Raw genomic sequence first — 24,773 nt, 5'->3', positions numbered from 1 at the left:
TGTCTTTTTTGGCTATGGGCTACAGCAGGGCAAATACACGTATTCTCTACTATTTTATAAAATAGCATTTTATAAGTGATGGTTCCTTTTGTATTTCTAGTTGGTTGACCTGTAGAGACTCTCAGGGTTCAGACTCCCCTCATTTATAAGCCTAAAAATTGAGGCAAGTTTTTGTGTCCAACTTGTGAGGAACCAGAATGGTATTAAAAAATAGCCAATGAGTTTGGACCCAGTTTTGCTAGGTTTTGTGCCCTATGTCCCCGTGTAGTCCACTCCTTACATTTCGCTCTCTCTAATCTTTGGATCCATTTGGCTCTTCTGTTTAAAAGGGCTGATTCGTGCAGACTAATTACTGACTCTGGAGGGAGGAGGCCTGCTGATTAAATAGACTTCAGAGATGCGGTTGCCCTGTGATTCCTTTGGGCACAGGCTCAGTGCCCTTGTTAACTGTAGACTGTATTTAAAGTGGAATGCAGAGAAACTTGTCCTCTCCTTTTGGAATTGATAGTTTTGAACTCCTTAAAATAGCTGATTCCCTCTGTAAGGGTCCTCATATGACTGCCTGGCAGTACTAGTACTAAGCTTGTACAGGAGAAGCCGCCACACTTCTAAGGCCCCTTTCCTAGAATTGCTTCCCTTAACACATACATGCACACGCGCACACACACACACACAAATACACAAATTGTAACCACTAGGGAAATGGTTTTCTGTTTAGTTTTCCCATCAGCTTCTATCTGATGATGTTGAGGTCTATAATCTTTTGCCAGCAGATGGGAGGATAACTATGCCCTTTTCACTAATTCTCAGCCATAGAAAATGGGCATGTACTGAGCTCTCATACTTATTTTGAGCTCAATATATTTGTAATCATACAATTGATTTAAAAACACAAATGAGATAATAGTGTCAGTACCCCCTTTGAGGCTGGCTTTGAGCACACATTCTGACAAACTGGGCAACATGGCACATTCTGAGCATGCTCCACAGTTGGAAGCTGGGCTCCATAGAGCTGCGCCAGTCTTGGTGTCATTCTTTGTTCTTAGAGAACAGCCAGTGACATTGGAAAAGGAATCAAGTCTTTTTTGGAGACAGGGTCTGACTATGTAATGAGTAAGTAGGCCAGGCCGGTCTCAAATTGATAGCGATCCATCACCATGGCCTCTCCCAAGTGCTGAGATTTACAGGCATGTGCCAGACTGGAATCAGTTCATTTGAAACACGTTTTACTCTTAGTTTTGGTGTAAATTACTTAACTTTGGTGAGAGAGAGGATCCGTCTAGCAGATCACCGTTGTATTAGGAGGGCAAGCTACTGTGACGTCAAGAACTCAGCATTGCTGTGTGGGTTTAAATCTTAGCAGTTCTTACCTTTGTGGCCTTCGGCTCCCTCTTACATGAAAAATAAATAGTGCTGGTCTCATGGTTGTATCTGTCATACAGGTGAAAGAGTGTAGGTTGTGTGTGTGCTGCATATAGTGTCCTTTTTAATGCCATCCTCATCACCATTAGTCTTTTCCCACCAACTTCTCTAGGCTGTGAAGTGATTGCTGTGAACACCCGTTCCACAAGTCAAACCTTTATTTATAAGTGTGACGCAGTTCTCTGTACTCTTCCCCTGGGCGTGTTGAAGCAGCAGCCACCAGCTGTACAGTTTGTGCCACCTCTTCCTGAGTGGAAGACGTCTGCAGTCCAAAGGATGGGATTTGGCAACCTTAACAAGGTGATTGCTCTGGGCCCCTCTCCCCAGAGCTGATGTGCACGTACTAGTTTTTCTGCCTCCTCAGAGAGCGGAGGACTTTTTTGTGTGCATTTGGTTGTGCACTCACTGTTCTGTGATACAGGTCTGAGGTCTCTAGTTCATTTCCTCAGTGTCTGTAGTATCCAACACATTCTTATGGGTCATTCTGTGCATCCAGGCCTATAAAAAGAGCCATACACGTCACATCTGTTTTTGTCTTTCTGAGACAGGGTCTCACAATGCAGTTCAGGCTGGCCTTGTGCTTACTTTGTAGCCCAGACTGGTCTTGAACTTGCAACACTCCTCCTGCCTCAGCCTCCCAAGTGCTGGGATTACAGGCGTGCACCAGCACGTCCAGCTACTACATACATGTCTTCATACATTTATATGGGAGATTTCTGGGCATATATCAGAAGTAGATTAAGAGACTTCAGTACATCTGAAGAAGTGCTTCACAGACACAGCAGGGCTTGAAGGAAGCCATGAGGTCTGAGACCTGTCTCCAGCTCATGTGTCCTTGTCTTGTGCTAGGTGGTGTTATGTTTTGACCGAGTGTTCTGGGATCCGAGCGTCAATTTGTTCGGGCATGTGGGCAGCACAACTGCCAGCAGAGGGGAGCTGTTCCTCTTCTGGAACCTCTATAAAGGTAACTGTTTCTAGTTTTAACTTTTTTTCATATCCTTATATGAATAGAAAATTAGGAATATTTAGGGTTTTCATAAACGTACGCCTTAATTTTTATTAAGGCAGGAGTTCCTAAAATACCTTCTAGGTGTAAGAATACATTAAAAAACAAGAGAGTTTAAAACAAAACAGTTACCCCAGCAGAAGGGACAAGCCCCGGGAGGTTCCCTGGAATAGGAAATTCATTGCTTATTTTCAGACAGTCACACCCAACTTGCCCCGGAATCTTTGATCACTTCACTTAAGTGCATTTTTTACATTCCTGTCTCCTGTTATTGTCTTCTGTAATTGGACTACATTTAACTCTGTATAGAAATAAAGTATTGTTTATACTCCACCTCCGAGGAGAGGATGTACTGCAGAGGCAACTTAGCCAGCTTGACCTCGCCCCACTTCTTCTCATGGCCCCTCCTTGGCGCTGTGTTGTTCCGTGCACACATTGCTGTCTGGCAGTAGCGCAGTGCTTTCCTTGTCGGTCAGGGCTGGCAGGTCCCAAGGAGTCTTGGGGCTCTGTTTCCTTTCTGCCGCCCACTTCACCAGTCAGGTTACCTGACAAGTTGGCCATGGTTACGTCTCTGCTTTCATTTTTGACGCCTTTCTCTTATTGAAGGAAAACTTGCAGGTTCCTTTTCATGACTCCCGTGAAGCCCTCATCATCTAGCCGCCCTCTGTTTCTTTGTTTTCTGTCTTCTCCCACCAGGCACACTTGCCTCTCTGACTATGCAGTATGCCCTGCTGTTCACTACTTCACTATGGCCTGGGCCAGTTTTTTCCCCTTCATCTCTTCCTTGCCAATATGGCTTACTGCTCTGCCCTAAAGGTCCTGAAATTAAGTGTCAGCATATTTGAGAGATTTTCCAGGACACATACATCCTGCCACTTTGAATTCCAAATAAGTCCGAATTACTATGACAGCATGATCTTCTGTAACCCAGTATCCAGTCCTGTGCTTGTCATGAAAGTTGTATAAATGCTTACCAAATGGGCAGCTGAAGGCAGTGATATGCTGGGAGAGGCCTAGGACAGGGAGCTAAGGCAGTCGGGCCTAAGAAGTCTCTGCGTAACTATCGAGTTAGGATTGCTGTATTCTGCAAAGTTGTACGCATCTGGGAGCCGTGCTAGACCCATGATTCCTGCCAGCTTCCTTCTGGCCTATTTCCACAGATAAAAAGTTTAGGAACATAACTTGTTTCCCACATTGGATGCTGCGTGTCTCATCAGATTTCAGAGTATCAAGAGCCTGACAGGAAGATTGTTGAGAGCTCTGTGGAAAAACTCTGAAATTGTCCATCTTGTTTCCCAGCTCCAATACTGTTGGCATTGGTAGCAGGAGAAGCTGCTGGCATCATGGAAAACATAAGTGATGATGTGATTGTGGGTCGGTGCCTGGCCATTCTAAAGGGGATTTTTGGTAGCAGTGCAGTGCCCCAGGTAAGTAGGTGGGAGACAAGTGAGGTCTGAGTTCAGATTGCTCCAGGGTTTGGCCTGACCTATATTCATGTTTGGCATAAGTTCTTGTTCGTGTCAAAACTGTCTGTGCTTAGATCTCATGAACCTCAGTGTTTAGAACTCTGCTGTACAAATGACACTCGGGAAGATGGCGACTGTGTCGGTGTATGAGACCCCGGAATGCCGTCTTGGAAGCCGATTTTGCAAAGAAGGGGTTCAAGCTTCCTAAAGCCCGGAAAACTGGCACTACCATTGCCGGGTTGGTCTATAAGGATGGCATAGTTCTTGGAACAGATACAAGAGCAACTGAAGGGATGGTTGTTGCTGACAAGAACTGTTCAAAGATTCACTTCATAGCCCCTAATATTTACTGTTGTGGTGCTGGGACAGCTGCAGACACAGACATGACAAGCCAGCTCATTTCTTCCAACTTGGAGCTCCACTCCCCCACCACTGGGCGCCTTCCTAGAGTTGTGACTGCCAATCAGATGCTGAAGCAGATGCTTTTCAGGTATCAAGGTTACATTGGTGCGGCCCTAGTTTTAGGAGGAATAGATGTTACCGGACCTCACCTCTACAGCATCTATCCTCGTGGATCAACTGATAAATTGCCTTATGTCACCATGGGTTCTGGCTCCTTAGCAGCAATGGTTGTGTTTGAAGATATGGAGGCCAGATATGGAGGAGGAAGAGGCTAAGAAGTTGGTGAGTGAAGCCATTGCAGCTGGCATCTTCAATGACTTGGGGTCTGGGAGCAACATTGACCTGTGTGTCATCAGCAAGAACAAGCTGGACTTTCTTCGCCCATTCTCAGTGCCCAACAAGAAGGGGACTAGGTTTGGCCAGTACAGGTGTGAGAAGGGGACCACTGCAGTCCTGTCTGAGAAAGTCACCACTTTGGAGATTGAGGTGCTGGAGGAGACTGTCCAAACAATGGATACTTCCTGAAATGTCAGCAGGTGCTGGATGCTGCCCTAGAAGACTGGGGGGCAGTGGAGCTCCATGGAAGATACGCATTTAACTGTTTGCTGAACAGAGCTCAATAAAAATGAAAACTACAGTAAGGAAAACAAACGACACTCAGAAAAGCCCCTAGAGCAGCTCTGTTCCTCCTCTGCCTATGGGGCCATATAACCCTGCCTTTTAGACAGAATAGCCTAACTCCAGTGAATTCCCAAGAGAATCTCTTCGTAAATTTTGTCCTTCTCTTTAGGCCCATTATAATGTTTAGCCCCTTATTTCTTTGATAAGCGATGTAGTGTCATGTATAAACTTATAAAAGCAAAAAGGTCAAGTCCTAGCTAGACCTTGTTTCTTATGCAACGCATAGTGGAAAGTTCATTCAGTTTGAAGTCTTCTTGACTTAGTGTGTCTAGAGCAACGGCGTCCACCGCCTGCCTCGTTTCCTGCCTCTTCCCCATGTACCCACCCACCATTTCTTGTCCACATTTCAGAGATGACTAGTTTGTCCTTGTTCCAATAATGACTTCTGCTCACGTTTTTTTCTTTTAGCCCAAGGAAACTGTGGTGTCTCGCTGGCGTGCTGACCCCTGGGCCCGGGGCTCCTACTCCTATGTAGCTGCGGGGTCATCTGGAAATGACTACGACCTGATGGCGCAGCCCATCACTCCCGGCCCCTCCATTCCTGGTGCTCCGCAGGTGAGAAGCCCGCAGACTCCATCTAGGTTTCTTTGGGAAACACCCAGTGTCCCAGGATCTTGGGGGAAAGATGTCACTTTTGTTTTGATTTTAGTCATCTGTCCTTAAAAAATACTTCAGATAACCCAAAAGAGAAATAGTACTTTGTGTGTCAAGTTTCTCATGTTTTAGCTTTGTAAAATCTAAGCACTCTACAGCAAATAGGAAAACTCCCAAGTATATGGAAATCAGTAACTTTTTTCCTTATTTCCATCTTAAAAAAAAAAAAAAAAATCCATTTTAAGTTGTACCTCACTTTGAAGGGACTCAGGATTATTGTGGAGTCTCAGGATCACTAGGGGCTTCATGGCATATCCAGGAAATTGCCTTGGGTCCTTGTGTAGATTTTTTTTTCCTTGTCTAGATTATCTGTCAATTCTTATTTTAAACAATAGTAAGGGCTCGTTGGTATAACCCAGACTCTGTGGTCTGTTCTGTTTTTGTTGCTGTTTTTTATTTTAGGGAAGGGTCTACAGGGTGTTCAGGGTCTCACTGCTAGATCGGACTCACAGTGATCCACCCATTTACAGCCTACCAAGAGCTGGGATTACAGGCGTGTACCACCATACCTAGTCTCAATTGCCGGGGGCAGGACCGGCATGGCAGGCCCATGGATCAAACCTGCTTGCAGGCACTTTAATCCACTGAGCTTTTTGGCTGGCCCACTGTGGTCTGTTCTGAGCTGTGGCACAAGTGTAATATTCTTGAATAAGAACAAATGCAATATTCCTGAGTAAGAACAAATGTTCTCTCTGTGGTCAAGACCAAGGTTAGAACCCTAACCCTGCTGCCAGAAGGTACCCTTCAGGAGGTAAAAAAAAAATCCTACAATTCAGCTGTCAGCAATACTGAGTAAGAACCAATGCAGTGAATAAGCACCGCTCCAGAAGTGGGCCTGGGGGGTCTCACTGCCTCACTTCTGTCAGTTTTAAGAAAATGCTGGTAAGAAACTGGTAGAATGAAGAGCCAGGAGCGAGTCGGGGGTGTAAGCCTAAATATAAAAGCTGGGTGTGCTGGCACATACCTGTTACTCCAGGCACCCTAGGAGGCTGAAGGAGGATTTCAAATTCAGGTGCAGCTTGGGTGACTTAGACCCAGTTGGCAAAAAAGCCTAGGGAGGTAGCTCAGAGTAGGGGCCCCAGGCTGACATCTCCAGCGCCACCAAAGGGTGGCGGGAAGACACAGGTGTATTTGCCAGCACACTGGAGAGCGAGGTAGCATTGTGAACTCTCACTATATAGTGAGGCCCTGCTTTTAAAAACCCAAGGTATGGGGCTGGCCAGATAGCTCAGCAGACTAAAGCACCTGCTTGGCAGAGCACAGCGGCTAGGTTCAATACCCGGTGTGCTGTGCCAGCCCTGCCTCTAGTGGGGGGCAACTGAGATGGAGAGTGGCAGCACATGCCTGTAATCCCAGCACTTGGGAGGCTGAAAACAGGAAGACCACTGCGAGTCCAATCTTTATAGTGAGACCCTGTAGAACCTGTCGTAAATACATTTAAAAAACAAAAAAAAAAAGGTCTATTTGTGACTTACTGTCTGCTTCTCACCTGAATAGCCAATCCCACGCCTCTTCTTTGCGGGAGAACATACAATCCGGAACTATCCAGCCACAGTCCATGGTGCTCTGCTGAGTGGGCTGCGAGAAGCAGGAAGGATCGCAGACCAGTTCTTGGGAGCCATGTACACACTGCCACGCCAGGCTACCCCCGGAGTCCCGGCACAGCAGTCCCCAAGCATGTGAGACAGATGTGCTGCAGAGGACAACGGCCTGGCAGTACTGGACAGCACTACGAAGCTCCTGCCCTGGTACCTGGGCGCACCATTAGCTGACAGGAGGTGTCCTGTTCTTAAAAAAGACTGAAGCAAGAAGGTGCTGTAAACCTGGTCTCTGGTGGTGGTGTGTTTTTTAATATTTTGAGAATAAAACTTCATATAAAATTAGTTTTTTTCTCTCTTTTGGGTTCTTCTCACATGCCTATTTAACCATCTGTTAGTAGTAGTCTGTTTAAACAAGAATGGTCTCGTTGAGGAAAGTGGCTTGGTCAGCTAGGAGGTGAGGCTGAGGGGCTCCTGTAAAGAGGACTTGCTGGCACTAGGACTTGATGTCCTTTGCTGGGACTGTACTGATAGGGTGAGTACATGGTTTTCAAGAGAAAACGGAGCTGGCTGGTCATGGTGGTGCATGCCTGTAATCCCAGCACACGGGAGGCCGAGGCAGGAGGATTCTTGCAAGTTCCAGACCATCCTGAGCCACAGAGTGAGCTCAAGGCCAGCCTGAGCTGCACAGCAAGGCTGTCTCAAAACAACAACAAAAAAGGGGGTTGAAACAGTTTGGGCCACTGGCAACCATTCTACCTTTATTCTCAGGTCCCTTCCAGGGGCATGTACTGCAGCCCTGGAAGAGCTGCAAGTGTCAGAGAAGGGGTGCGGGCTTAGGTGCCTTAGCTGACATCACACTACCACAGACTCAGTGAGTTAATAGGAAATCGCTTACAGTCCTGGATGGCCAGCATAAAGACCGCAGTTTGAACGTTAAAAGCAAATTTGGCCTGAAGGCCTGTTTCTTGCACTTTCAGCTTTTAGGGCTGTCTGCCCCTTCCCCTATAGTAAGACCACGTGTGCTTCATGTCTCCGGAGTCACGTCTACAGTCCTGTTCACCTCATCCAGTAGATGCGGAAGTAAACAGTAGTGTTCCTTCCTGAGGGCTCCTCACAGAAAAACTGTCACTGTGCAAGTGCCAGGAAGCTCGGGAATCAGATCACACTCAGCCTGAGCCCACCTTCCTGCGGTCCACATGAGGGCTTGTGAAGGGACAGCATGTGGGTGGTCCGACTGGAAAAAGAAGAAAAACTAACCGAGAGGACTGCATGCAGGGAACACGCTTGGAGTTTGGATCCATCTTGAACCCTGATCCAGTGGTGGGTGCTTCTAGTTTAAGTAAACGGCCCAGGCAGCTTGAGAGAGACTTTGTGACAAGCCTGAAAAAAGTTTAACTCTAGTTCACTGTAGATCCTAGACGTGTCCTTTTCCAGACCATTTTCAGACCTCCTGGCATCAGGAACTGGCATGTTATTTACCTGAAATGGTGAAATACACTGGCAGCTGTACAGAAAGGAGATGACATCAAGAAAACTGGCACCAGATTCGTGGAGCATATGGAAACTAGGGAGCTTTATTGGTTACATATTGTGCCGCAGAGCCAACAGAGAGCGCGTTCGAGCCAGAGGATACATGCAGACAGGCAGCTTTGACTACACACACATGCACCCAAGGAGCCCTGAGCCACTGCTCATGGCTTCGCCCTGGTTTCCGCTGGCAGATTCTGGCCTCCTTGGGCCCACGCTTGGAGCACAAATGTAGACACCTCCAAGGCGCAGGGGTGAGGCCAGAGCACCTGCCTGAGCAAGAAGGTGTGGACCACCAGACTGACGCCCCCAGCAAAAGGGCCTATATGATGCAATAACAGTTTATTTAAAGGCTATCTTCCTAGCCCTATCTTTAAAATACAAAAAAATAGACTTTATTCTCTTAAAAATACATTCCATTCAGTACATGTTCTGAGCTGTGAAGCAGCAGGAAAATAGGGCCCCGTTCCTATGATCTTGATTGAGGCTTTGAGGAGACCCCTGTTGCCCACCTGGGGTATTCAAAAGAAAATCCCTAAAAGCAGCTGTTCCAAAGCAGTCTTGTCAGAGTAGCAACAAAGAAACCCACACCACCAGACAGCCAGGGACCACCTCAGGGGTCTCCATCCCTGTTCCTTTGCTGGGAAGTGGCAGCACTTGGCACCATGACCCACTAAACCTAAGAACTAGGACAAGAAGTCCAATATCATGGCAGACCTCACCTCCACTTCCCTGCGAGAGGGGGATGGTTTGTGTGCAAGCTTGCCTGCAGCTGGGATCAGAGTCCTGCCCACAGGACTGGCCCCACAGATCCCTGCCTTAACCCACACACTCAGCTGTTTCACTGCCACTAAGAAGCAAAACCTACCTCCAGGTGGTCTACCATCTGCCCCACAGCATCAGAGTGGCAAGAGACAGTGACAGGTGAAGCCCAGCCCTTGGCATCCAGCCAGCTCTGCTGCCTCACAACCAAGCAGCTACGCAGGGCCAGGCTCTCCAGCCATCCTAGGAGTAGCCCCGCAACCCTACACCTGAAACAGCTGAGCAAGCTGCAGAGATGGCTTGGCATAAAAGTGGGTTGGCTGGGACATGGGACTATTTGGCTTAGACAACTATTCAATTACCAGGCTCCCCTCTGCTGGAGGCTTCCTCCAGGACCCCCAGTTATGAACACTGGATCCAAATGGCCACACCTTTATTGCTGTTCAGAAATGTGCCTTCCAATTTCGGAACCTGGGAGCCAGCCTTGCCAGCCACGTGAAGCCCGGAGGAACTGTACCTCTAGTCTTCACTTGCTAATACACACTTTCTGCAATGCTGAGGATATTCAAAAATAAAATATTTTACAGCGGTTCTATAAAGTGTGCAGATTAAGAAACAAAATATTTATCCTGAAGTAATGGTTACAATCAAACCTTATTGCACTCAGATTTCTAAACAGCAGCCCCCGTAAAAGGGCACCACAGCTGTCCCTTTTCCACACAGCATTCTGAGTAGCTGCAGATGTCGGCACTGCTAAACTGTGGAAAGATCCAGACTTTGGCACCAGGAGCTACAGCACCAGAATCTAGGGCTCCAACACCCAAAGACAAAAAAATATTGGCGAGATCTTTTTCAGCATGGCTTGGCGTTCTGTTTCCATCAGCAGAAAGTGACACAGAGTTTCCTATGCTCAACTGACCACTGCAGAGCTCAGTTTCCTTTGAACTCTCAGGGCTGCCATCAGGTGGAGGGGAACAGTGGAGAAGCTGCAAGTGAGGCCTGCAGCCTCAACTGACTGAGCAGGCTGCTGGCCAGTGACCCGGGAGAAGCAGCAGAGGAAATCTGGAAAACAGCATCCTACACTGTGCATCTACGGTGGAATGTGGGGAGAAAAGGCAAACCATGAAACAAGGCAAGCCCTTAAGTTGGCAAAACTCCAGGGAACACAAGTATGCGCAAGACGTCCTGTCCAACAGTAAGGCAAGTGCTCTCCAAGCCTCAGAGCAGCGCAGTCTGATGCAGACAAGGGCAGGATGAACACTGGCGCTGGTGCACAGTGGCGGCTGGGGCACCACTCGTGGTCCTCCCGAGGAAGTCCCGATGTTCTTGCCCTCTTCCTAGGAAATCCACAGGACAGGGCACAGAACAGACGCGCACTAGAAGGTACCTGGCCTAGAAGTCAGGGGCTGACGCATATGGCACTGGGCACGGCCTCACTGTCCAGTCCCTTCCCTTTAGATACTGGGAACAGAGGCCTGAGCAGCTTCTCTGGGCTCACCCCGTGAGACACACACGTGGAATGACCCACGCAGAAGACCCAAGAGGGAAGATGCTTCCCCAGGCTTCTGTGCACAGTGAGAACTGGCCCGCAGTGGAGACTGAATCTTGAATTCCAGATTGATCATCCACTTCAAAGAGCTCACTTTACAGACAAGAAAACAGGTTCCTAGAGGACAAAGACTCACCCAAGGTTACACAGCAAGGAGTAATCAAGCCTCAGAAAAAAACCCAGCTTGCTAGACTCCTAGTCTAACGCTCTCTTGCAGCTGAAAGCAATGGCATCTGCTGTGTACAAGTAGCCTTTAAAGGAGATTGCTTGTTTATGCTGGGAAAATGCTGGAGAAAAAGCAGTGCCACGAATGTAGCTTGTAACTTCCCTGTGTGACTGGTATAAGGAAAATAGTTGATTTTTTTTTTCAATGTGGCTTCCTGAAAGATTTGCTGCACTCTGAGCTGTATAAACCTGAGGTCCTCAATGGGAGATCATTTTCCTTCAGTGAAGTCACTGTAATGATAGTCGACTTGCAGGAATCGGGCCCACTTCTGTAGGAATGCATCAGCGCGGTAAAGTGCGAAGCCTCCTCCGTGTGGGATGGCGGAGGAGGAAGAGGGAGGAGTCTCAGTCAGTGCCTTCCATGGAGCTATTGCTTGTGGAGTGACTAAAGGGAAGCCGCTTCTTCCTGCCAGCTTTCCCCTTGCCGGGCACTTCCTAGAAGGCAGGGTACGCTGGGTCAGGCAGGCCCAGCTCAGCCAGGGAATTTTTCCCAAAATGGGAACAATGATGTCAGCTGAAGTCTCCAACCACAGGAGAGGATACAGTTTCACCCAGCAGCATTATGGGTGCTCAAGGAAGGGGACGCATGAGGCTCGAGCACTTCTGATGCCTTTGGAAGGTGAGCAGAGAGCTGGGGTGGGGGTAGGGTGTCATTCCAATAGGAATCTGCATGCTCTGCCCCCACGAAACTGGTCAGCCAGGGGGCCAGGTCAGAGAATCCTCAGCCTACAAGGTGGCCCCATAATCCCTCAGGCAGCGCAGATCCTTCTGCTTTCAAAGTCTGAGGAAAAGAACTCCAAGGGGAGAAGGAAGGAAGCTCCCCAGATGGAGCTGATGGCTGATAATTCTTAGTGGGCACGTGGGCCCTCAGCACAGGCAAGGAGCGAACTGGAAGTGGTGAGGAGACGGAGAAGGCATTAACCACACAGAGAAGAGGGTACTCTAAGATACAGAAAACACCCACCCGGGAGCAGAGAATTTTGGCTACTGTTGATGGTGGGAGGTTTCTGTATCTCCCCACTTGGGGAGCCAACATGGTGTATGCTACCTTGGGGACAGGGACAAGGAAAGAGGACTCATGCATCAGGAAAGGCTGGGGCCTGGGTGATTGTCCAGGTTGTAGTCTGTGATCCCCTCTGGCCAACCGGCAAGAATCACCTGAGCCACACCCCAGCTCTCTACCAGTCTCCTAGCCAAGGCCTTGTCTCCAGCTGGATGACTGATGTTAGGATACTTCCCAGGGCAGGAGGTGGAAGAGCCGAGAAGCAGAAGCAGAGGAGAGAGCAGACTTCACCCAGCTACCTCAGTTCTCCTCAGCACAAGGCCTAGTTGGCCGTAATCGCTCTTCAGCCCGAATTCGCCCAAGCTCTGGCAGCCCCGGCTTTGCTGGGGGCTCAGACCGCTCCAGGGAGTTGTGCAGTCGCCTGTGGACACTGAGTGTGCAGTCTTCACTTTCCTCCTGTGTCAATAGAAAGAAGTGACAAAAGTGAGCTACAGAAGACAGCAGAGTGGAGAAGACAACATCCACACATCCCAGCAAAGTGGGTCTCTTCCAACCTGGCACAGGCAGGAAGACCACAAAATTATTGCGAAGATATTTTGGCCTTACAAATCAGGATAAACCAGGAACTCCAAGGTGATAGAGACAGCCATAGGCCAGGGAGCCTTAGTCTAGCACAGAGCACAGAAAGGGAGCATGTGCATTCACACACGCAGTGTTCTGCTGGGCTCAGAGCCATTTCCTTGGTGGATGCAGGGAGTACGGAGAAAAGGCTGGAGAGCTTTGACTACACTCCCCGAAGTGCCTTGCCTTCCCCTGTGTATTCTGTGCCTGCCCCTCTACTATAACTCCTCTTGGAGATGCAGTTTCAGGGCTCTGAGCACCCATCTTCTCCAGTTTGTTCTGGAATTCTGCTTATTAATGTTCTCTTTTTGTCTTTCCAAGTAAGTGCAGATCAAAGACATAATGAAAGTGTAAGTTGGCTCTTCCAGGAATTCACCTGGGTGGCCTTGTTAAGGTACTTTGTATCTGTGACCCTCAGCTTCTGTGTCTGGAAAATGGGGATATTATCTGCCCACAAGGCTGTTGGAAGGATGCAATGACGGTGGGTGGGTGGTGTTCTGTCCATTCTGCAGACTCGCAGGCTCTTGCAGTTAACCTCGCCAAGTGGTGGGCAACGCCAGGGGTAAGACATCTGTCATGGTCACAGGCTCCATAGCTAAAGATACTGCCGGGGCTTCTCCTTCAGATACCAAGCTCACACTCTGACCCTAAGATAAGACAGGTGGCTCTAGACTGAACCATTCTGAACCAGCCAGGGCCTAAGCTGAACATAATGAGCAAGAGGGCAGGGAAAGAGGCACGGAAACTTGTCAGTCCCCATGTCCCTGCTCCAGGACAGCTCCTTAGGAGCCACTGCAGGCCCCAGCTGCTGCTCTGGCAGCTCTGCAGAGGGCCTGCTCCCCCTGTTCTGGTAAAGCAAGAGAACAGAGGCAAGAGAGGGCGAAGTGGAGACAAAAGACCGGAAAGGGGATGTTGGAAAGTCATGCTGTGCCCTGCCAAACCCACCTGCTAGCAGCAAGGGTCTGAGCTACCCACCTCTCCCAGGGTTGGCTAGTCCCAGCTCCCCAACCCTTATGCAGACCAGGGTAGAGGGAAGGGAGCAGAAAGGAGAGGAGCGGCGGGACTCACCGTGGCTGTGGAATGGTTCCAGGCTGCAGCCATGACCATGTCTCCTGCCTGACTGTGATGGGTGAGCACCTCAGACACCGTGAGGCTACTTTGTGTCCTTCGGGAGGAAAGCTCAGCTGCATCCCCCGAGCTTCCTACCCTTCCAGCACCTGACTCAGAAAGGTGGGATCTGAGCTGTTCAAGTTCTGAGAAGTCTGTGGAAGACCTCTGGAGGTGGGAGTTAGGAGATTCCATGTTTCGACCTGCTTGAGTTGGAGGCTCGTCTACAGATTTCAAGTCTCGTTTACTCTTCCAGGCGTTGCGCACAGTGACGTGCCTGGCATCCGAGGAACCCATCTCAGAAGGGGCGCTGTGGCTTTTCCACCTGATTGTCTCTGCAGGGATGGCATGGCTGTTCCTCTCCACAGAATCCGATGGCTTGATCAGAATGCTGCTCCGAGACACGACCGTGTCCAGTCTACTCCTCGAGGGCCCATCCCCTAGTCTTTCAGCTTCTGTGAGCTGCACAGTGATGTCATGTTTATGAATGGAAAGCTCAAACGGGGAGTTGACATGGCTGCCAACGGGGATAAGCTCCGGGGGCCCAACCTGGATGTTGCTGGTGGACGTGTGCCTCTCCCTCAGGGCCTCACCTGGGCTGGCTCGAGGGCCGCTGTCAGAGGGGTAGATAGTAATGCTGCTTGTCACTTTGTTTGGTCCCGGCCTACAGGCAGATTTCTGTTTCTCTAGCACAGCCTCACTTCCAGACCCTCCCATGATTTTTTTCACGTTCTTATCTATGATAACAGGTTTGATGACACCTCTAGACCGCAAGGCTTCCCTGGGACTGAAGGGTCTCTGGCTTTTCACCCCTGTGCCACTGGCATCTGGGAGTTCCATGGCATTGCTAGAGGCTCTGATGGGTTTTACAGATTCATTTTCGCTCCCCGCATTTTTATCATTCTCAAATAGGGAGGCTCTGTGTTCCCCTCGGGATCTGGCCTTTTCTCTAGAGTTGGGTGGTAGTTTGGGCTCAGGCTCGGGAGTGATGGTTGTGTTCACCAACTTGGCAGTGACCAGAGATGCCACGTCCAAGTCATCGTCCGACTCGGGCTTCTCTCCGCCACTAGATTTGATGACTCGACACCTCAGGGCTTCGTGCTGACTGCTATCTTCCATCATAACTGCTACAGGCTGCTCGACTTCTTTATTTGGGGTTGAAAAGCCCGGAAGGACGCTCTCCTGGCTCCTGGAGCTATAAGGGTACTTGGATAAAACAGTCTTAGAACTGGGGCAACCAACATCGGCTTCCAGGCCATTGGTAGCCTTTTTACCTTTAGTGAGTCCTTCTGCAGATAACCTTCGAGCTGAGGCCAGAGCTCCAACAGTCTTAGAGCACACGGGGTCTGTGGCCTGAGTCATCTGGCTTCCACTGCCAAGAACCTGTCCTCGCTTGCCAGGTTGGGCCTCTGACGAGAGGTCTGAAGCCTTGTCAACTCTACCCAATGCATCACCAGGAACAGACCCATGCGTGGAGTTACTAAATGTCCGTGTTGTCTTCTCCACTTTTCCCTTCAGCCCACTCTCGGTGCCTGGTTTGTGAGTTCCTTTCCAGACTTTATTGTGCTCCTGGGCCGCCGGGGGGTAGCGGCTAAGCACCGACGGCTGCTCCCTGGCCTTCTTCCCTTCGCTCTGGGAAGATCCAGGGGCAAATCGGTCTTCAGTTCTCTTGGTCTCCTGAGCGCCACTGTCTGTGCCTGCCCCCATGTTGGAGGCTTTGGCCGCCCTCCTGCTGGTGAAAGTGGGAGAGGAAACCTGCCTGCTGCTCGTGGAGTAGTTTTCACTGCTGAAAGCCTCTTTGTTTCGGAGCCTTTCTCGCTTATGCTGAGGAGATAGGTCCCGGGATGCGTGCCTGGCCACGCACGCATCCCCACCATGGCCTCTAAACTTAGTCCTCTCATGCCTGCCTTTGCTGGACAGAAAAGCATCTTCCCCTTCTATTTCTCCATTTTCTAACTCTTTCTGTTTCTTGATTTGTAGCTTTATCTCTTCCAGCTGACTGGCTAAGATTTTGTTTTTATTTTGCTCACTCAAGTAGTTATCTTGAAGGTCATTGTTTTTGGCCCTCATTTTCTTAAGCTCCTCTTCCAAGGATTCAAAATGTTTGATTTGCGTCTTAAGCTTCTCAATTTCTTGATTAAGGTCTTTGACTTTGTTGTCCTCCTGATTCCGGTTCTTTTCATTTTCTGATTTGTTTCTGGTTTCGTTCTCCACCTGCTTTAGGTAGTCCAGAGCCCCCTTCCTTCTCGAGTCCTTGGATGGCAGTGTGGAAGAGATACCATCCTCAATCCGCAGGTCATTCCTTTCCAGAAGATTAGAAGCGTTCCTCGTATAATCTCTGTTCATCTTCTTGTTCTGCTCCAGTTTCTGGGTGAGCTCTTTAATCAATTTCTCATTTTCTTTCTCCTTTTCATTCAAGTATTTCCTCTCACTGACAAAGCTCAGTGTTAATGACTTCAGCTTTTCTAGCTCTGACACTAAATTTTGCTCAGTTTTATCCAGGCGGTCCTCAGAAGATTCCAGTTCTTTCACTTTGACTCTAAGCATTTCCAGCTCAGAGGAGATTTTCTTGGTCAGATTTCTCTCCTCATTGAGGCTCAGACAAAGCTGGGTGCAGTCATTCTTGCTCCTACTAAAGGCCTCCTCTAGCTTCTCCAGCTCGGCCATGCGCTTCTGAAGCCGTTCAATCTCAGATTTCAGCTCCCGGGTCAGGTTTTCTTCCTCCTCAAGCTTCTCCTTCATCAGGTGACACAAATCCTCTGCTTTCTTGATTTCCTCATCTTTACCTTCAATCCTCAGCACCTGCTGGCGCAGTGCTTCGATCTCAGCCAGCATGCTGGAGTTGCTGCCCTCCGCCTGGATCACCTTGTCCTGGAGGTCCAGGAGCTCATCCTCCGCCTTCTGGAGGTTTTTGGTGGCCTCCTCCAACTCATCAAGGCGCCGGCTCAGGCTCTGTAACTTAAACCGCAGGTGGCGGCTGGAGGCAGTGTCCTTGTAGCTTGCAACTTCAGCCATGTCTACTGCCAGCCAACGTGGGCTCCCAGAGGCATCCAATTCCACTTGCGAGGACGAGAAACGGTTACCTTTCTCTTGGCATCCACAGCCTCCGCTGGCAGCTGAAGACCATTATCGGTCTAGACAAGGAAAGCAGAGATCACAGCAGTCAGCAAATATAAAACCTGAACTTTAGATCTCACTTGTAAAAAAAAAGAGTTCCCTGGCCCCATCTATAATCCTCGTGCCTAGGACCTAAGAGCTGCTCAGTCAGATTCGCTGAGTGAATGATCTTGAGCAAACCCACATAAGAACACTGATTTGTCGTGGCCAACACTGAGCTGATGCGTAGTTTCACCATGGTGAAGAATGCTAGCACTGACTGTGGGAACGAAGAGGCCGGAGGGCCACTTCTCACAGAGGGAGAATCCTTAAGCCTTTCTATCCACTATTAAGTAAACTGAGCTTCAGTTTTAAGTGAATGAGGATAGTGATGGCTACACACTGCATCTCTGCCTGGTGATGTTCAGAGATACCACGTGGAAAGCTCTTGGCAACAAGGCACTAAATTCTGAGATTATTATAAGGAAATGTTAGAAATTAATCTATCCAGCTCAATACATAAATGGTGAGCTTTACACAGTGCTAACAGTCTCCACACGTGTTTCTTTTTAAGTGGGAGTCCAGTGCAACCAGACCCTGACTAGCCAATAGGCAGCTTCTAGAAAATTTATCTTCGCATTATAATGGAAATGCTCATTCAGCCTGAGGTGAAGAAAGCTTTATTTCTTTGAAAACCATTCCACTGGGGATACAGACTGAGCATCATAGGTTACTCAAAGGAAAGGGAGAAAAGTCTAAGTGAATTGTGGCTTTGTATGTTACTATGGCTGGCCCTAGAGATGCCCCAAAGCGTCATGCAGCTGTAAGTGTAGGCTTTTCAGAGGCGGGTGGATCTAGAATGTGTGATGCTGGGATCGATGGTGTGTGGTTACTGAATTAGTCCACTGACTGGAGTGGCAGAATTCTGGGTAGAATTAAGAGTGCCGCCCCCTGGGTGTGAGTGCTATCCCCCCACCTTAGGGGCCTGCCACCCCGGATAAAATATAGGAGAGAGGGTCGCTGCTTGGCTGCCTGTCGCTGCTTGCTTATTGCTGCTTGTCTTTGGCTGCCTCTGCCGGCTCTGTGATGTCCCTCTGTGGTGCCACCTGCCTTGGAGCCAGCCGGTTATGAACTAAAACCTCTACAAATTGTGAGCTACAATCAACTGTTCACCTCCTTAACTTTGAGGGTTGAGTATTTTCTGTCTCAGCAATGAGAAAAGTGACCAAAATATATCATTTTCTCATTCATAAAAAACAAGGATTAATACAAGTATTTTAAAATAAAGACTAACTTTATACTGTGACTGAGCAAAGTACCAGTAGGAACCAAAGTTAATAGGATTATTGACTAGAAACCATACAATAACTATATTCCAGTGTTTGAAATTATAAAAAGAGAAAGCAAAAAGATGCTATCAACAAAGATCATGATTGGAAAAATCAATCAGAACTAGAAATAGTACAAAAATAACACATTATATGCAAAGAGAAAATATAAGATGTAATTAAAAAACACAGTGAATGTTTAATTTTTTAAAAACTGTTACAGCAAAAGACACACCCTTAAAGTCCGCCCCCAAAGTCCTTGGCTTCTCTTCTAACACACTTCTCTCCCGGCATTCCTGCCACTTTCCGAGGCAGTTCTGGAAGTCCTCTTTCAGTGTCTTTAGTTCCACTGTTGTGGCTGCCTCAGTGTCCTGAACTGATTCAAAACCTCCGTGTTTCATAGTCATTTTGATGACAGAGGAGCATCAGAAGTCATACGGCGCTAGGTCCAGGGGACGGCAGCACGCGTCTCTCCCTGCTCAACTTCCTATCGGAGGACACCTGGCAGCTGCGTTCACCTACTTTTGATCATACCTTGTAACGGCCTCACAAAGAGGACTTCCAGACCTGCTTTGCAAATTGACAAAAATGGCACAGAAAGTGCATTTTAAGCAAGAGGGAGGATTTTGAAGAGGATGAGTGGCAATTTGTCTTTTACCCTAATACATTTTTTAATTTAAACTTTCACTTTTTTAAAATCCTACTTCATAGTAGTCATAAAGATATTACGGATTACAAAAAGCAGCAGAGTTAAAAAAAAAAAAAAGATGGAAAAAGTGAGAAAGAAATTGACAGATAAGAAGAATAAAGAGGTTCTGCCCAGTGTGCCTGCAGGCCCCTCCCCCAGGGCGCACTGAGACTGGGTGTGGTGCCCAGCCTGTAATCCCAGCGTTCGGGAGGCTGAAAACAGGAGGATCACTATTATGAGTCCGATATGTGTCATGAGACCCTGTAGACCCTATACTAACTAAATACATAAAAAGCGGGGGGGAAGAGGTTCAAAACTAGTAAGTTCAACAGGCAACTCAAAAGGATGAAATAAAGAATAGGAACATACAATATTTAAAGAAATACTCATGAAGAATTTTCAAGAGCTGGTAAAAGGAACCTCATATTTAAGAAGCAAAGTCCAAAACAGAAGACTATTAAATCTATAACTAAGTGCACTACAAGGATAGAGAAGAACCCCAAACAGAGATCTTATAAAAGCAACAAGTTTTAAAAAGACAATTATCTGTCTGCTGTGCTGCTATAATAAAACCTCTAATGGATGGTTCCTTAAATACTTGTACCCTCATATGACAGATGGGGCAGAGGGAAAAAGGCTCCAACTCTCTCCCGCAAGCCCTTCTGTAACAGCCCTAATCCCACCCGAGGCTGCCACACAGAGGGGCTCAGCACTGCTTAAAGGCCCCGCCTCCTCAGTCTGTTGCACAGGGATGCAGTGTCCAACACCACTTCTGGAGGAGGCCACAAACATTCCAACTACAGCAATAACCTAGGATGAAATAGCAACTGCACCAACCTCTTCTCAGGAGAAACTTCTTAAGTAGGAGGCAAGCAGAAGATAAAAGACATGGTAACACCTGTAAAGTTCTAAAAGAAAGGAACTGTTAACCTACAACTACATACCCAACTAAATTAGGAAAGTTAACAGCTAATTTAATTTAAATGGTTGACTCATTGGCACTACTAAGGAGCTGGACAAGAGGCGCGTGTACAGACTGCTCCAGCAAACAACACAAAATGACATATTCTTCTCAAGCTTATCTGTAACACTCACCAAAACAGAACACATTCTGAAACTAGAAACACTTTCAGAGTATGTAAAAGGAAAATAAAAATCTCATAATGTACTGGCAAACCCCTCACTAAAAGAACTTCACTAATTGCTTTAGTAAAACATCTTCAGATAGCAAAAACTAGCTGGGCATGGTGACAGAAGCCTGTAATTCCAACACTCTGGAAGGCTGATGCTGGAGGATCCAAAGTTCAAAGCCAGCCTGGGCACTTTAGTGACTTAAAACCCTGTCTCAAAATAAAAAACAAAAAGGGCTGAAGATGTAGCTTAGTGAGAAGGCTCCCTTGGGTCTGCCTGAGGATTGTCGCAGCACAGCACCCCTTGCCCCCCCCAAAAAAAAACAAAAATTTATCCTTTAAAGAAGGCAGAGGTTGAAGAAGGAATAGTAAGCAAATCAATGAACCCAAATAAACACTGGTTCAGTTAAATAATAAAAGTCAAGACTGGGCGTGGTGGTGTGCCTAAATCCTAGAGCTTGGGAGGCTGAAAACAGGAGGATCACTGCAGTCCAATCTACATAATGAGACCCTGTAGACCCTGTATTAAATGCATTTAAAAAAAAAAAAGTTTTAAATTTTAAAAAAAATCAATGGGGTAAGAAGGCACAGGATAAAATGAAAACATCTGTTTATGTAGACTGGGGTCCAAAAATACTAGACAACGATAACTTGTAAATCATATAGACAAGAATCAGAACCTAAGACCTCTGAAGATTGTATTGTTCAGGAAAAAGAGTTATACTAACTTTTGACTTTAGACTAAGAATAGATGTTAATCATATTTGATAAGCTAAAATTCAGCATATATACAGAAGTTCTACCACTCAACAATTATTCAACTCATGCTGAATACAATCAGCATTAAGTAAAAGAAAAGCAATAAAAAATTAGAAATGAAATTGAAACACAAAGTCAATAGAGGGGGAAGAATCAAAACCAGGAGATCAAAAAAATTTAAAAAAAATTAAAAACCAAAAAATCAAAAAACTCAAACTTTAGCAGAGTAAGAAACGGAAACACAGCATATTACTAGGATCAGAAATTAAAGCGAAAACATCACTACAAATCTTATGGATATTTTAAGGATAATAAAGGAATTAATGAACAATTTTATGACCACAAATTTGATAACCTAGACAAATGGACCAGTTCCTTTAAAGTCACAATCTGTCCAAACACATACAATGGACAATCTGAACGTGACCATAGCCACTGGAGAAACTGAATCATTCATAACTCTCCAACAGAATGAACTAGACCCATATGCAGGTTCACTGGGGAATACTACCAAGCATTTAAAGAGAAAACTATACCCATTTTCTACAATTTCTTCCACAAGAAGAGAGCAGCAGGATTACTTCCTAGCTCATTCTATGATAACAAAACCAAACACATTACAAGGTACGAAAATCACAACCAAATATCTCTCATAAATGTAAATGCAAAGATCTTCAACAAAATATAAGCGAATCAAATCTAACAATGTATAAAAATAACACACAACAACCAATTGGGATCTATCCCTGCTATCCAATAGTGCTCAACATCTGAAAATCAGCTAATGTAATTCACATCAATAGATTAAAGAAGAAAAATAATCAGAATGCTGTTGTGCTCACTTTGAATCCTAGCTCCTCGCCAGTAACCCTAATATTGGGAGACTGAGGCAAGAGAATCACAGGTTTAAGGCCAGCTTGGGCAGCTTAACAAGAGCCTGTCTCAAAATTAACAAAAAATTTAAGGGTCTGGAAACACATTTCAGTGGATTTTTAGTGTGTTCAAAATACATGGTGAAGGGCTGGCGAGATAGCTCAGCAGACTAAAGGGTGTGTTTGGACAGGCGCAGGGACTTAATTGCCCCGTCCCCAGGGTGCACTGAGATGGCAATTGAGATCAGGTTGTAATCCCAGCCCTTGGGAGGCTGAAAACAGGAGGATCACTATGAGTCCAATCTGTATAGTGAGACCCTGTAGACACACACACACACACACACACACACACACACACACTTTTTAAAATGTATTACTCTAGACAATCATTGCCACTAAACCTCCTGAAAAAACACTCCCCTTAGCTTCAAACACATATCTCAATTGTTTCCACTTTCTGAAGCAATTCTAGAAGTCCTCTTTTATGAATGTCTTTTCAAAATATGATTAAAAAAAAAAAATACAGTGAATGCTGCTGCCTTACGCCATCCAACACAGCAAAGCAGGTTGCTAAACATGGTGTATCCACACCCACCTCATTTACAGGATCTGGCCCTATGCAACTTCCGGTTCTTCCCCAGAGCCAAAATGACCATGAAAGGCAGACATTTCGAATTAATTCAAACACTGGGGTAATCCTGACAGCGCAACTAAAGACACTCAACAAAAGAAGACTTCCAAAACTACTTCAAAAAGTGGTAAGAATGCTGGGATAAGTGTGTTCAAGGTGAGGGGAGGTTTGATGGAGGGACAAATGTCAAAGTATCTTTCACTCTAATACTTTTTTTTTTAAGTTTAGCATTCAGTGTATTTTTCAGTCATGTCTCATAAACTAGTGAATTCAGGCAATGTAATATTAGTTCTAAAAAGCAGTGAATTATCAAGCCACGGAATGCAGGAAAAACTTCAGGTGTATCTTAATGAAAGAACCCAATTTGAGAAGGCCAAATACACTATGATTCTAAGCATACGACACTCTGGAAAAAGCAAACCTATAGAGACAGCAGGTCAGAGTTGCCAGAAGGGGAAGAGTAAGTAAACAGGTGATCAGGCAATGCAACAGTGTGCACTATAATTATAGATAACAGTCACTATGCATTATAAATTTGGCAAAATCCATATACTATAAAACCTCCAGAGTGAACCCTAGGACAGATTACGGGCTTTGGATGGTAATGGTTAGGATGATTTAAAATCAAGATAAAGATCAATACAATTACTTGGCCAAGAAGAGAATACAGCGGTTAAAAATGGGAGCAGGAAGACCAAAAAAGGTGGCTACCACAGTGGTCCAGGCCAAGACATCTTTTGCTGGAACCAGGATGGTGGTGGCGACACAGGCACTGAGATGTGGGCAGAACTCTGGCCACGTGCAAGAAGATGATCTGCGCTTGGGCTGTGCATAACGTGTGAGATAAGGAAGGTACTGAGGACACCTCCGAGTCTGCGCGCCCGAGTCTGTGAGGGTGGCACTGGCACCTTTTCAGGTGGGGATGAGTGCCAACATGGCAGTCTGAAACTGAGAAGGAAGATCAGGAGTTCGGTTCAGGACACGCCAGTTATGAGAGATGAGTCAGCCACCCGACAGACACATTGAAGAGGCCACTGAAATGTAACTATGCTTGTCGGGCTGAAGAGACAAATCTGGGACCCAATAAGCAGACGGCTTATAAAGCCGTGATCTGGCTGAGCTTGCCAAGGAACTGAGTGGAGACAGAAAACAGGCCCTAAGTCTGAGCCCCTGAAAGAGATGAATAATTAACAAAGAACAGTCAGGGAGCTAGAGGGCCAGCTAGGAGAATATACAGTACCATGGAAGCCCAGCGAGGAGTGGATTAGGGAGATGAGGCCTGCTGTGCCCAAGAAGGTGAGTGAAGGAGAAGTAACTGAGGGGAAGGTGCCACAAGGACAGGCCATCTGCACATACAGTACAAGGACCAAGAGCTGGGGCCGAGGGAACATGATCTGCTTCATAAGAGGAAAACAACCACCATTTGAGGGCAAGATCTGACTCCAAAGATAATCCCATGAGAAAGCGAGGGGCAAAAGGAAAGGAAAGTAGGATTTGAGATGCTCAGAACAAATTCCAACCTCAAGAGCATATACGTCGGCTGCACCGTGTGCCGTGAGCCACCAGGAGGCGCCCCTGCCCAGGGCAGCAGGGCTTGCTGGCACTGCGAATACCAAGGCGGCCCTCCTGCCTCCCCGTGCCTCCCAGGCCTCGCCCTCCCGTTACCGCTGTCTACCACCGCTTCTTCCACAGAGGTCTCTCTCCTCACCTATTTTTGCCTTCTTCCCGTCTTTCCCTAGCCTACACTTAATCATTTTCCAAAAAATTCAGAAGGGGGACCCAATGTTTCCACATTTAGTAAGAAAATCTCTTATTCCTATCTACACCTCCTACTGGAGTGCCACAGGTGTTACTCTTGCCTTTGGCCTTTGGCTAGCAGCAGAGCAAAGACCTTCCCAATTTATACAAAGGGTGGAAGGGTAGGGAATGAACCTAATGTGCACCATAAACCAGCTTTAAATGAGTAATACAAAGGATTTGTATTGGCACAGCAGTTACTGGAAGACAAATGACAATCTGTTTACAAATGCTTTAAAACAGTGTAGCCTTATAAAGATGCTTAACACCATGAAACTGTACAGTTCAGAAGAACTTTAAGTAAATTACAACTCAGTAAAGTGATCCAAATAAGACAAAAATCATCCAATGGGCACTGTGTCACATAGTCCCAGCCTTTGAGGAGGTTAAGGTGGGAGAATTCACTGCACTAGAGGTTTGTGGTCAGTTTGCCCAACACAGCAAGAACCTATCTCAAAAATAAAACAAACCAGGGGGCCCAGCCCTAGCTCAGTTCTTTAAGTGGC

The 24,773-nt window shown here is 46.9% G+C and overlaps 3 protein-coding genes across 6 annotated transcripts in view; 2 read left to right on the top strand and 1 right to left on the bottom strand.

Annotated features, from left to right (window-relative positions):
- The window catches only part of Kdm1a (lysine demethylase 1A), a 67,650-nt gene extending 60,142 nt beyond the window's left edge, over window positions 1–7,508 (top strand). For both annotated transcript variants that reach the window (XM_004637617.2, XM_004637616.3), the window contains 5 exons: window positions 1,535–1,722; window positions 2,272–2,386; window positions 3,728–3,855; window positions 5,386–5,532; window positions 7,129–7,508. In XM_004637617.2, coding sequence (XP_004637674.1) covers window positions 1,535–1,722; window positions 2,272–2,386; window positions 3,728–3,855; window positions 5,386–5,532; window positions 7,129–7,314 — 764 coding nt within the window. In that variant the 3' untranslated portion in view covers window positions 7,315–7,508. The remainder of the gene's footprint in view (window positions 1–1,534; window positions 1,723–2,271; window positions 2,387–3,727; window positions 3,856–5,385; window positions 5,533–7,128) is intronic.
- Window positions 3,909–4,935, top strand: LOC105743026 (proteasome subunit beta type-7-like). Its single transcript, XM_012516093.2, is given in 2 exon segments — window positions 3,909–4,537; window positions 4,539–4,935. Coding segments are annotated over 2 exon segments (780 nt in total). The 5' UTR covers window positions 3,909–4,040; the 3' UTR covers window positions 4,822–4,935.
- Window positions 7,509–8,721: 1,213 nt separating the features above from the next.
- Luzp1 (leucine zipper protein 1) overlaps window positions 8,722–24,773 on the bottom strand; it is an 85,786-nt gene continuing 69,734 nt past the window's right edge. For all 3 annotated transcript variants that reach the window (XM_004637614.2, XM_023722521.1, XM_023722522.1), the window contains 2 exons: window positions 13,928–17,100; window positions 8,722–12,694 (listed from right to left, as the gene is read on the bottom strand). In XM_004637614.2, coding sequence (XP_004637671.1) covers window positions 12,539–12,694; window positions 13,928–16,981 — 3,210 coding nt within the window. In that variant the 5' untranslated portion in view covers window positions 16,982–17,100 and the 3' untranslated portion in view covers window positions 8,722–12,538. The remainder of the gene's footprint in view (window positions 12,695–13,927; window positions 17,101–24,773) is intronic.

The sequence above is a fragment of the Octodon degus genome, unplaced genomic scaffold (assembly GCF_000260255.1).
Source record: "Octodon degus isolate 3935 unplaced genomic scaffold, OctDeg1.0 scaffold00092, whole genome shotgun sequence".
In the NCBI taxonomy this organism is placed as follows: Eukaryota; Metazoa; Chordata; class Mammalia; order Rodentia; family Octodontidae; genus Octodon; species Octodon degus.
This window is presented reverse-complemented; position numbering and strand designations above follow the sequence as displayed.